The following is a 13290-nucleotide window of genomic DNA, read 5'->3' on the forward strand; positions in this document are numbered from 1 at the left end:
ACAATCAATGTTTAAACACACTAAAGTCAAAGTCAGAACTGTATCAGATGGAAACTGTAAGACAACAAATTAATATATCTTATTGCTATTTTTTTGTATCCATTACAGACAAAGAATCTGATTTTGCTCGTCTGACCTGTGGAGTTCCTCAGGGGTCAAGTCTGGGACCCATCTTATTCTCCCCTTAGGATATATTATCAGTCAGTTTCACTTTTATCACTGCTGTATCGATGATGTCCAGCTTTAGGTATGTCTAAAACCTTGAAAACTTTAAGCTGAAAGAGATCAGCGCATGGATGTCTCAAAGTTCTCTGCAGTTTAATTAAAACAAAATTGGATTTCTCACTATAGGCCTCTACCTACATTTCCAGAAACGAAAGGGGTCAGTTTTTCATTCCCAACTGAACTCTAAGAAGCATCGTAAGTCAGCTGTTTAATCCTGTCATTTTTTAATTAAGAGACAGTGCCAAAGAAGGCTGCCTCTTCTTTCCAACCGCTTGAAGAAATCATTAATTGTTTTGCCTCGTCTTGTCTGTTGTGATGCATCTTATTCTTGTTTAGGCAAAGAAGCTGTAGCCCATCTACAATTGCTCTAATTTTCTGCTGCTTTATTACTAACTACTGTAGAGCTACGGTGCTGAAATCAAAACCTTTCCAATTACTTTTAAAGTGTTCAGCAAATTGGCTCCATTTGGCTCTCCCTCTGGGGGTCAGATCAGCAAACTCTGAGTGTTTCAAGACCTATTTATTCTCAAAAGCATGTGATGCTTCCTTGCCCAGGCTTATTCTTGTTCTTTAACAACACTTGTTTGTCTTTAATTTAAACAGTTATTTGATTGCTTTTATCTTCCTTTTGTGAAGCCCTTTGTAACTCTGGCTTAGAAAATAGCTAAATAAATAACATATTAGTTACAAACAGAGAGCAAGAAAAATGTGCATAATGGTTAGTGTTCATACTCAGACTTGCTTGCATTCAAAACCCTGGTTAAAGCATTCTTAGTTAGTTGATGTAGGCTTTAATGCAGCCTAAAGTTAAACATGATAAATACAGTGGACACAATGCACAGGGTAGCTATTGCTCTCAGCATGAATAACTGTTGATTGAGAACCAGAGCAAACTGCTGGTAGGGGCAGTTTTTTTGCAGGTACGAGGGGTAGTGAATCTCCAGTGGTTAGAGGAAACAGTGTTTATTACAAACTTGATTTATATGAACACATCCTAAAAGGAGGAGAGGTAACATCGCTTTAGGTAGCGGGCTATCAATACCATCCGTGTGATGGTGATATTAAACACTCTTGACTGTTATATATTACCACAAAGACAGCTCTGGCTCTCTCTCATTTATCGTGCTGAGGTAAATGTCTACATGATTGATTAATGGGATTGAGGTAGACATGTATTACATGACTGCATAGAAGCAATTACTGTGTTGTTTTACTGTGGGATTCTTCAATTATAAAGCGAGGGGTCGTCTTTCAAAAAAATTTGCGACAGTAAGTTACCTTCTGCAGAGTGGAGGGGGATCGTCAGAACCATGCATGCCAAACAACAGTCACAGTCACATGAAATGACACGTGAGTGGTTTGAAAGAGGAAAGAGGGACATGAAAGACAGAACACAGGTAGAGGACAAAGAAAACCTGTAAATGATCTAGAGACAAACTAAAACAAAACGTGGAGCTTTTCGCATAAATAAACACAACAACAGAGCACGGAAATGTATCTGGTTGGGTTTTCAATGTGAAAAGTGCAGCAGACATCGAACAGCTTTATCCTTTTCACTTCAGAGACTTTATAATTTGCAAGGTAAGTGAATAATCAATGCTGAGGGGCCTAATCCAATAGTAAACATCCCCAAAATACACCAAATAGCTGGAGCCAGAGGGGAAACGTGCAGCTTTTGAAATGCAGAGGTTCAGTGTTAATTCACACAAGTGTCATTTAGCCAATCAATTCAATAACAATTATATAAATATTCATATTCGGATAACTCAGCTGTCAACTCAACAATGTGAGCTAGATAAAATCTACAGGTAACAGACAAGAGAGGAGTTTGCATTTATAATCAGGCTACTCAAGGTTACACTTTCTTGGAAAAAAAGACACACTTTGCTAAGCTTTCAAGTTATTATAAATGCAGCTAATCAGTAGGGGTGATGGGGTTATCCTGCCGGGATAGAAACAGCTACAGCTGGAAAAACTAATCGTCTATTATCCTCTCTACAGAACAAACCTGTGTCTTCGGTGAAAAAATGAAAAATGCCGTCTAGGGACATAAAAGAGTTATCAGGCAATCAGAATCAGTTGTCTGCACAAATGACTACCTAAATCTCTGTAATAACACTTCACTGGAGAGTTTAGCGAGGCTCATTTCTGCCAGACTGCACCAGAGAAGCAAGAGGAAGCAAAACATTTTATTTAATGACTGCCACATTTAAGGTTAGAATGAGACAGAGGCAGCACACATGAAACTGAAAGGCTGTTTTAAGACACAGCTTCAAAGGTGGCAAAAAACAAAACAAAAAAAAAAACAATTGTATTTCAAGAAAAATATTCCAGCAAATGTACAGCAGTTGTTCTAATGGGTCTTTAATTATTGACTGAATGGACATCAAACAATTTTTGCTTAGTGTAATAAACAAAATGGTAAAAAAAAGTGCTGTCTTAGTCCTGACTCTGCAATTATTAAAATATCAATAAACATTAATAGTAAATTTAAAAAATGCTGTTTTTAATAAAAAAAACAGACACTGATTTATTGATTTTACCATGACTTTGGATGCCAATAAAAACATAGACAGTAAAACTAAAACAAAGCTGAGAAAATGCCCTAGAAGCATATTAATGAAAATGTACCAATCACAAAAATATCTATCTTTGATGCGCTGACATGAGTGGGATTAAATCAATAACAGAGAAGCTATTTTTAGCAGTCTTTTTCCAATTTGATACTGATGAATAGCATTTCAAAGCGCCTAATACATGGTAAGCAAAAAGAAATGAAGCACTTACTTTTGTAAGTGTGGCCTGATGAATATAACAGACAGGTGGGCAAGCGGATGAAACAAATGGATGATTGAAATTAAAAAATGAACTGAGGAGGAGATGATCAGCATGCAGACAACAGTGAATCATGGCCAACAGTGAAAATCAAAAAGCACATTCAATGTAAAGCCAACAGGGTGAAGCAGTTTCACTTCCAAAAACATGCAGCCAACAGAGGGGGCTAAACACTAAATTATGGGTTTAAGATTCACTACAGGGCTGCTATTTAAAGACCTAAGGAATAACACTGATTCATATTCTAATTCATAGTTTGAAGCATATAATGAGCCTAACACAATATAGCAAATCTGTGAATTCTAAATAACTATGCAATCACATCCAAGTGCGACCTGTGTGATGAAATCAGAGTGCAATTTAATGTGTGAAATAGCAGCATGGTGCTAAATAAGTGGGACTTGATGACAAACATGTTTCCTGAATTCTTAGATTTCAGGGTCCCTCCATGGAAAACCTAAATAAACAAAACAATGTCAGTGAGTTACTTCCTGTTGTCAGTTTTACTCCTGAACAAACAAACAGAAAACTTGGAGGAGGCCAGACTTCAACTGAAAAGAAGACACTGTTGGAAGCTTTTGTGACACTGTCTAAAAAGCCTCAGTGCTGACTTGTGTGTTGCTGTGCAGCAGCTGACTACACTTCGGTGACTTTTTTAAGCTCACTAATGGGATGGACAAGCACTTCATACTCCTAGACATAGAAGAGAAGACTTCAGATAATATGTTTGTAGAGACAGGGGTCAAAAAGGTGTGATAAAAGCTCTATAGCGTGCAACGTGTGCCACTTACGGACAGGCTCCGTCTTGAAGAACTCAGCGGGGCTGCTTTCACCTTCACCCTTGCCGTTGATGGCTGACAACTTCACTTCGTAGCTGGTATCTGGCTTCAGGCCTGTGATGGTCGCCTCACTGGTGTAGCCTGTTACAATATATCAGAGGCAGTGCAATCCCTGTTGAGAACACCTTGATAATTTTGATTAGCGGTGAAACAAACACAACCCCAGTTCAAACAATACATGCATAATTAATTCCGTCGCGAGTAAACACTGATTAGCTCAATTCTCGTTTCATTCCGACAATGTTTAAACAGATAAATCTATTTAGAGATGGTCTAAAAGGTCTAAACCCAGAGACACACAGACACAGAAATAACTGACAGCTGTTTCAAAGCCGTCATCATCATTTATAGATTACTTTCGGGATTTGGATTACTTTCTATATATCATTAATCATGCCTATTCAAGGTTTAAATAACATTGCTATTATTTACTCAATTAGTCATGTATTGCTTTAGCTTATCTCACAATTTTCATTTAGTTTTTCTACTGTCATGTAACACTACATAATAAAAGTGCTACATGGAAACATTTAATTTCATTCAGGGTATCTGCAAACTTTTAGAAATTAAATGTAATGTTGACCTCAACAAAGGAATATCATTTCTACAGCAGTGTGAATGCACATTAGCTCTGACTGATATATTTCAAATCAATCACAATATTGATATGGTTATTTTTTAAAGGAGCAGTCAGTAGGATTTAGTGTCATCTAGTGGTGAGAACTGCAGATTGCAATGAGCTGAAAGTTTACCCATGTGCAAAGCATGAGCTTCCACTTAGGATTCCTTCAGTGTTCATTGTTCTGGAGGTTTTTACTGGAAGCTGAATTATCCTCTGAGGTCTCCTCCTCTCGAGAATAAACAGACCAGGGATTTAAACCGGTAAAATCACTGAATAAAGCAGTTTAGCTTTAAAAAACATATGTTTTTGTGACACTGCTCGTCTCAGAGGGGCTAACATGATTGAACCTATCTAGAACCAGTGTTTGGTTTGTCCGTTCTGGGCTACTGTAGAAACATAACAGTGCAACATGGCGGACTCCATGGACAAGAACCTGCTCCTTTTGTAGGTATAAAAGGCTCATTCTGAGCTAACAAAAACACAACAATTCATAGTTTCAGGTGATTATACACTAAAGAAAATATTCTGCCAATCCATCCATCTCTTGAGGGTTGCGGGGGGGCTGGAGCCTATCCCAGCTGACACTGGGAGGCAGGGTACACCCTGGACAGGTCGCCAGACTATTGCAGGGCTGACACATAGAGACAGACAACCATTCACACTCACATTCACACCTACGGACAATTTAGAGTCACCAATTAACCTATCCCCAATCTGCATGTCGTTGGACTGTGGGAGGAAGCCAGAGTACCCGGAGGAAACCCGCGCTGACATGGGGAAACTATGCAAACTCCGCACAGAGGAGGCTCCCACAACCGGGATCGAACCAGGAACCCTCTTGCGGTGAGGCGACAGTGCTAACCACCACACCACCGTGCCGCCGCCAATATAACCCCTAAATCCCACACACTGGACCTTTAAATATCAGCATGCATCCTCATGTATGTATATGTATCTCTGTCCTTGTACCCATGTATCTCCATATCCCAAACATTTAAAAATTCACAAGTAAAATGATCAAAAAATAACGTGTCTAATGCAATGTTCTGTGTCTCAGTGTTGACACAAAACAAAAACCTTCACCTTACATAAGTAATGTTGTTAGCTATTGATGACAATTTGCTTGAGATCCTTTAACCCCCCCCCCCCCAAAAAAAATCCACATTTCCCCAAAACATCAACACATTTTTTTTCTTGTCTTCTCTCACCATCTTGGACGTCATAGACTCGGTGCACCCAGCCGCCCCTGCCCTGAGCCCTCCACTCTGCTCTGTATTTCAAGACAGGAACACCTCCGGTGGATTCTGGCTCCTCGAACTGAATCTGTGCCGTGGTGGAGAAGGGTCTCACCTCACTGATGGATGGAGCTGATGGCACCTCTGGTAAAGGAAGGAAATGCAGTGTGATTGCAACAAAAAAATGTAAGATTGCAGCACGCCAACGCTGTCAGACTCCACTGTTCCATTACACTAACAGACTGAGCTCACAGCTCCTAACAATCCAAAATGCATCTAAAAACTGCTCCGGCTTTGTAAAGAAATGTATGATTTGTGACATCAATGCTGTTCTCAGGCACCAAATGCTGCACACTGCATACAGAAAATACAAATAAAGGAAGGGAAAACACTAAAATGCTGCTACGACAAACAGATTCAAGTACAAGCTGATCTCAAGTCAGCCTTTAATGATGATAACAGCACGAAGACAACCACAGAAAAAAAGTGAGCTGTTTGTTGGACCTTTTAAAAAAGCTGAAGCTTTGAGAGATTTTGATTATGATAAACCTTTGAGCTGGAAAAGGAAAGACTTAAGATGCATTTAACACCTTACAGTCAGCAAAGCACAACGTAATGTTTCTATATAACGTAAACACCCCAAAAACTGTAAACAGCTGTATGGGAGGAGATGCCTTTTCTGATTACTATGCACCAATAAATTTTAGATTTGTAGAGAAAATGTCTGACCTGTACTATACATACTTGACAATTAAATCCTCATTTACATTAGACAAGTTTCATGATCTAAACAAGCACGTTTTGTTTCACCCATCACTGCACTCTCTATCTGAGAGAGAACGACAATAGCTTAACTGTTTAAATGACTGAGATTGGCCATATCAGAGCACTGGTGGCTGTCCTGAATCCACACACTCACGGTGTGAGCACAGATCTGTAGTGAATTGCTTTGATCTTCGAAATGAAAAGGCACACTGTGATTACTGTGGGTTACCCATGTTCTGCTCCAAGGGAAGAATGTGGTGTTTTCAATTCATTTGCTTCAGTATTGTGGCTTAAGAGAGCCATTATCGCTCTGCTCTCTGTTCCATGTGTCTAATGTGTTGGTGAATACACAGTCTTTGGTCTTTGTCAGCTGGTGGTATGTTGATGTTACAATAAAAGTGTTGTAACTTTGATAAATTGTCTTTTAATTCATAGCACACACACTAAACTCTTGGATATATTCTGTTTTGCCTTTCTTTTAACACTAAGTGAAATCCTCAGAGCCACTGTAGTTTCTAAACAACCAGAGGGAAGGAGTGTTAAATTATCCAGTGTTGGTTACATCGCCTTTTCATCTAAATCTATCATCCATCTAAACAAACACGGCTCTGTGTAATCTTACGCTGTGGTAGATGTTTTGGTCTAATGTGTTTTGAATATGGGTGAAAAATCTGTTCCTGAAGCCTTAAGCCAGGAAAAGCCTTGTAATTTAATTTATGTGCTACAATGAAATTTACCTTAACTGCTGAATATTTATGCGTCATAAATTCGAAACAACGAAATGAATCGCAGAGTCACAACTGACCAGCCGGAATGAGCAGGAACTCCTTGGCCTCGGTGCCCATCTCATTTGAAGCAGTGCAGTTATAGCTCCCAAAGTCATTTTCAGACTCGGGGGTTATCTGGAGGAGAAAAAAAAAAAGAGGCAAATATATGAAGGGCAGTGTACCAAAACAGATGAACAAACTTGTGTGTCAAACACTCTGAAGGTGACCTTTTTGTTTGTCCATTAGAGTAGCCTATTTTTATTTGTTGCTGTGAGCTTTCCTGCTGCTGAATTATTCATCGGATTTTTTTTTTCACCCACAATGGAGCTGAAAGAAAACCCCTTCACTTCCAGTCTATGCTCATAAAATCTTGATGACACAAAGGGTGTGTGTGTGTGTGTGTGTGTGTGTGTGTGTGTGTGTGTGTGTGTGTGTGTGTGTGTGTGTGTGTGTGCACATGGAGGGATGTGTATATGTGTACATTTACTTTATGAACTGTAAATTGAGGTTTGTGTGTGTGTACCTGCAGGTAGCTGGCTGATGGACTCCGGAAGATCTTGATGTTGGTAGTGTTTGAGTTGGGGAGCTGCAGTCCATCTCTCAGCCATATAATAGATACATCACTGGGATGAGCCATGACCTCACAGCTGATATTAACAGCATTTCCCTCCCATGTGTACACTGCCACTGCACCGTGGATCTTAGGGGCATCTAGTCAAAGAAATGCATGTTAAACATTTTAGTTTTTTTGTGGTTTTAACCAAGCGGCAACCTGCAGGGCAAAAAACTGCAGTTCCTTGAATGGCCACTTGAGGCTGGCTCTGTGTCAACACCCCAATACCCATGCTAAAATGCCCGGATTAACAGATTGTGATGGAAGAACCACAAACCAGTGACGTCACTGCAACCATGTCCATCATTTTGTACAGTTTATGGTTTTAACAGTGCCTGAACAATGTGCAGTTTAAATAAATGTGGATTCAAAAACCCTTATGTGATCAGGAAATGCCTTTTTTGTTCCATTAAAAAGGATGGATGACTAGCAAGTTGCTTTTACTATGGTGTACTCATTTTGTAGGCCAAAACACTTATATTAAGAGAAGAGGAAATACTTACAGCGAACCTCCAGATATGCCAGCTTATCATCCTCTCCAATGGCGCTGCGTGCTGTACAGAGGTACTGACCCGCGTCTGTATACTTGACATACTTCAGAGTGAGGGAGGACACACGAGCATCACTCCTCACCACTACATTTCCATCCAGACTCTAAATGGGAGCAGAAAATAGCTTGGTTTAGGAAAAAAAACAAACCAATCACATCAGTTATGTTCCATTGCCATTTTGCACGTCTATATCTACAGAGCACATTTCTGTCAAAAGATGTGTGACCTGGAAAAAAAAAAAGCTTCAGAATGCCTGCCTTTAATGAGCAGAGGAGACATTATGTTAATGAAAAAGGCACTGTGCTCTGTAAAGACGTGGAAACATAAGGACACAGTTGACAGAACAGGGGGAGCTTATCAATAATAGATGACAGAAGGCACTAGAAACCATCAAGAGCTTTTCTCACGTAGGGCTTACCAACTCGTGAAATATGCTGATGCATGAGACAGCAGAGCATTACCGTACATGCCACACTTGCACTTTTATGTTGAGTACATTTGGGGCTTAGTGTCACTGCACACAATCAGACTTTTTTTTTTTTTTTTTTGGTAAAATAACAGTTTAAGTTAATCACTTGTGGTTTTTTGCATGTTGTTCGTTGCAATGCTCTCTGAACCCATATCCAGCACATGCCCCAGTTTCAGTAATGAAGGGCACATGCCAAGTCACATAACATTTGAAACCGGGGGAATAACAACAGACAGCTGGCTAATGAGATGTGTAAATGACCTTCCTGCTTGAGAGATACCTGGTTTCATTAACTTGATATGCAGAGTTACAACATCCAACCATAAGTGGCTTCCTGACCTTCAGGGTCAACAACTCTGTGTTGTTGTGGCGGCTGATGTCATGTGACACTAAACTGTGGGTGTGCAGTTTCAGACAGACCAAATTTCTGCTTTTGAAGGACCATTTTCCCAAATGGGATGTTACTAATTAAAACATGTATTATGCAGATCCTAAGCCTTAGTTTCCTTAACTAAAAGGTGCTGTATATGACATTCAGAACATCAATACAGCTAAAAACAACTATTTTCTATGTAATGATATAGTGGAGTAATGGCTTCCTAAGCAGAGAATTAAATCGCAATCTGTCTGTGTGTGTTGTAACCCGAGCTTCTCTGTTCTTTGTTATGGTAGACGGTCCAGCAGCGAGTGCAAGTTAGTGCATGTGAGTCCCTGTATGTGTATCCCTTTGGCTAGCTAATTACTGGCCCTGTGCAATGCTCTCACACGACAGTTATGCTAGGTTACTGCTGATAACGCCATCCTAACTCACAGTGGCAGAGCGGTGTTGTCACAGAGGCATGATGTCCAACCTGTGGTTTGCCCCCTGTTAACAGTGTGTCAGCACTACTGCCGCTGTCAATCCTGTTTGCCCTGTTAGCACTGATAGCTGCTGGGACCCCCTATAAACAGAGAGTTTTGCAGGGCATAGTAGTGCACACTTTGGCGAGCTCCGAGAGCTGCTGGGAGAAGTTTGCCTGGAGGGCTTTCTTTTAGAATCTGATTTCTTGTATTAAGGTTATGAAAAAATAAAGGGGTTCAAATAAATAGACAGGGCTATCTGGCAAAAACCCACTATCCAAACTTCTCCCCTGTGCACCCCTAACTGTTTCAATCCTGCTCAGCCAGTGCTCTGAGTACATGATCGTAAGTTTCCCAAGATGGGGGGTGACTTCAGTTAGTTTTGAACAAGTGAGCTGGGCATCTATTTATGCAATATACTACATTGATATCTGAATACAGAGCCCTAGTCTGAGAAGAATTTTGTTGTTGGACATAATTTAGTCCATTTTAATGTCAATAAATTTAAGCATTGTTTAGTTGTATATATTTTTCAGCAGTCAGGTAAAAATCATTTGAAAGTCTGTAGGGAAGTCTAGTCTCTGCCACAGCCATGTTGGCAGTACAAGGAGCAAAAATCTAAGTATATCTTTTAAATCGATGATCACAAAAAGTTACGTTAGGTGTGAGGTCCCCTGTGGGTTTAAAGATTAGGCAATATACAACTCTTTTAGGTTACGGTCTTGCTAGTTTATCCAAAAAGCGATGAGATGACCCAATGTGAGCCAACAAGATCACGCACCAGGCACACATTCTGTGTGACGCAGAGCATAAGGAACCACCCCCTAGCAAAACCCTGGGATTTTAGGGAGTCATGTAAGCTGCTAACCACCAGCTTAGCCACCTCCATGTCGAGAGCCGTGTACAGGCAATCCTGGTTCAGACTCTGAATAATAGATATGCTCTGAATGTTGCATACAGCTCCTTTAACTGTACACTAATGCTGCTAATGGCGAAGCAAATGTTAACTTTCTTCTGGATGATTTTCCTCTGTACACAGCAGATCTCAAAGTTAATACGTCTCCTGTTTATTTTATGGATTTGGGACATGGACGTGTTTTTATATATTATATATAGTTATAGTTTTTGTGAATTGTTCCCTTTCCAAGGTGCTGCAGAACTGAATATCTAAGCCTCTTTAATGGTCGCTTTCATGGCTTTGATCCAAGCTGCAGGCAAAACAATGGCACGGATGCTTTTACACATATTGAATTAGGGCCCAGTCTGGGCAGCCATGTAAGAGAAACCCTCGTTAGTTTTGTATTCAAATTCAATAGACAAAGCATGTCTGGGGCATTCATTATGCATAGCGGGTAGCAGGACCAGGGAGACACTTACATAACACACTACCCTTTTATTCTGACCCCTGTGCAGAAAGCATTCTGCCTCGACCCCTGTGGCACTGCTGCTGACTCCTGCATCTGTGCAACATGCCACACTATGTACCACCATTAAGGCCCAGTTAGTCAGTATGCTTCAGTATTGAGTCCTTTTTAATTGTGTGCTCCTACATTTTGGCAAACGCAGCATCAAAATGTCACCAAAGCCAGAACATATGGACGGTTTCTCTACAGCCTGTCATTCCCCATATGAAGTCCATAACGAATATCATCTGCTGGAGGAAAATGGTGTCTTCACTGCAATTTAATGCTGTGATTCATAAATGTTTCATAACAATGGATTTTCAGTATGAATGCCAATGTGCCAGAGCGGTTGTCTATCCGTAACATCCGTATTTAACATCCATTATTTGTTGACTCTCCTGCCTTTAAGAAAGTGATACAAACCACTTTACATGTCTACGGGAAAACCTGCTATGAAACAGATGGGGGAAGAGAATAAAGACTTTGAGACAGAAGCTCCTCTAATAAATCAGACCGAGCTGACAGCGGAGCTCTCCAACAGCCTCTGCAGCTTCACCAGCAGAGGAGAGAGACACTGCTGGAACATCAGAGCATAAAATTGAGAATGCACTGAGGACATGTTAAACTCATGTCTCACCAAATCTTAACTGGTCCAGCATACAAATGCACCTTCCCCCTGAATGTACCTTCCCTTCCGCGGCTTGTCAAATGAACACTCAGCTGCCTACACACTTGCAACAAACATGCTCAGCATACTCATACTGCTCCCTGCTCATTCTCCTCCCTGTGTGGTTTCTAATGGGATATCTTTCCGAGACACACTGATCGCATCACAGTGCAGGTAGACTTAACCCTGTATCAGTATGTCAGCAATTGAAAATGATTATTGCCTGATCGTTAACGTAAACTAATGCACTCACAACCTGAAACCACAGATGTGCTGCAAATGTGCGTCTGAGATATAATTTGTGAGACAGCAGTTAACTGAAGTATGGTTGACAAAATAATAACATGGCATAAGTCTGTTTTTAAAGCCCTGTCTTCTCTTGTTTAAAGAAAAAGTGGCAACATGCTTTGGATTATATTTATCCTTCTTGGAAAACTGGGAAGCTTAGGTAACTTGGATTCTCTGTTTCATGTTTTATTTTGTACAGCTGATCACTAATCCAAATGTTCAAAATAATGCATTTTAACCCTTCTCTGTGGGAAAAACAACACTGCTGATGCACAAAAATGCCTCGCAGCCATGTGTACATCACAGTTTTACACAAACCTAGTAATTAGTGTCAACATGTGCTCGTCGAGAAACACTCTTCCTCACAATCTGCTCTGAGTAGTGTGATACGTTTTATTCATAACAAATTTTTTGTAATAACAGACAGGTGCTTTAAATGAAGGCATGCCGAAATGTCAATATCTGCTTATTGTTTGAAACAGGAAATGAGAAAAAAAAAAAAAAAAAAAGACCAATTCTTGATGTGCAGAGCTCCCTGCAATTTGAAAATAAAATAGCGAGGCTATTTGAGGAACCGAAGGGTCTAAAAATATGCATTCATTTCCTGTCAAATGGTAAGAAATTATAAATAACAATGGCAAGCCTAATATTTGATCTTGCACCTGAAACAGTGATGGGCTGATCAGTGACATCACACTTCGTGAGAGCAGAAACCTCTGTTCATTTGTAAGCCCAAAAAGATGAATCTGTACTCTCTAGCAGGGTGCACTCAGCACTAATATTGGATATGACACAGTTGTATTTCTCACCAGTGTTCCCACATATGTAAAACACATATTTGGTAGTTTAGTAAGTTGGAGGAAAGCTCAAGAAGGCAGCTCTTTCTTTTGCCAATTTTCACTTTTTATCAGGAACAGTCCCTGGCTCTGACACGCTGGGCTGCTGCACAAAGACATCTTTCATTTTCTCTTGCATACATCTTCATTCATCTTTGGTCCAGCAAATTAGAACTATAATAAACCATTTTCTGATGTCAAAAATACATCTTGATATAATCAAGAATTGGCAGCGGATCAAGTGAGATCTGGAGATGTGGGTGGGAGGATGGAGAGATCTAAGGAGAGTTTTACCTCGACAGAAACCTCTTCCAAGAGAAAACAGGTTGAAACTG

At 40.2% G+C, this 13290-nt stretch overlaps 1 protein-coding gene across 8 annotated transcripts in view; it reads right to left on the minus strand.

The window, feature by feature from the left end:
* Positions 1-13290, minus strand: part of ncam1b (neural cell adhesion molecule 1b) — a 104615-nt gene that overhangs the window by 19846 nt on the left and 71479 nt on the right. For all 8 annotated transcript variants that reach the window (XM_078167017.1, XM_033630882.2, XM_033630886.2 and 5 more), the window contains 5 exons: positions 8405-8555; positions 7812-7999; positions 7327-7423; positions 5730-5900; positions 3852-3980 (listed from right to left, as the gene is read on the minus strand). In XM_078167017.1, coding sequence (XP_078023143.1) covers positions 3852-3980; positions 5730-5900; positions 7327-7423; positions 7812-7999; positions 8405-8555 — 736 coding nt within the window. The remainder of the gene's footprint in view (positions 1-3851; positions 3981-5729; positions 5901-7326; positions 7424-7811; positions 8000-8404; positions 8556-13290) is intronic.

This window comes from Epinephelus lanceolatus, chromosome 4 (assembly GCF_041903045.1).
Source record: "Epinephelus lanceolatus isolate andai-2023 chromosome 4, ASM4190304v1, whole genome shotgun sequence".
Classification (NCBI taxonomy): domain Eukaryota; kingdom Metazoa; phylum Chordata; class Actinopteri; order Perciformes; family Serranidae; genus Epinephelus; species Epinephelus lanceolatus.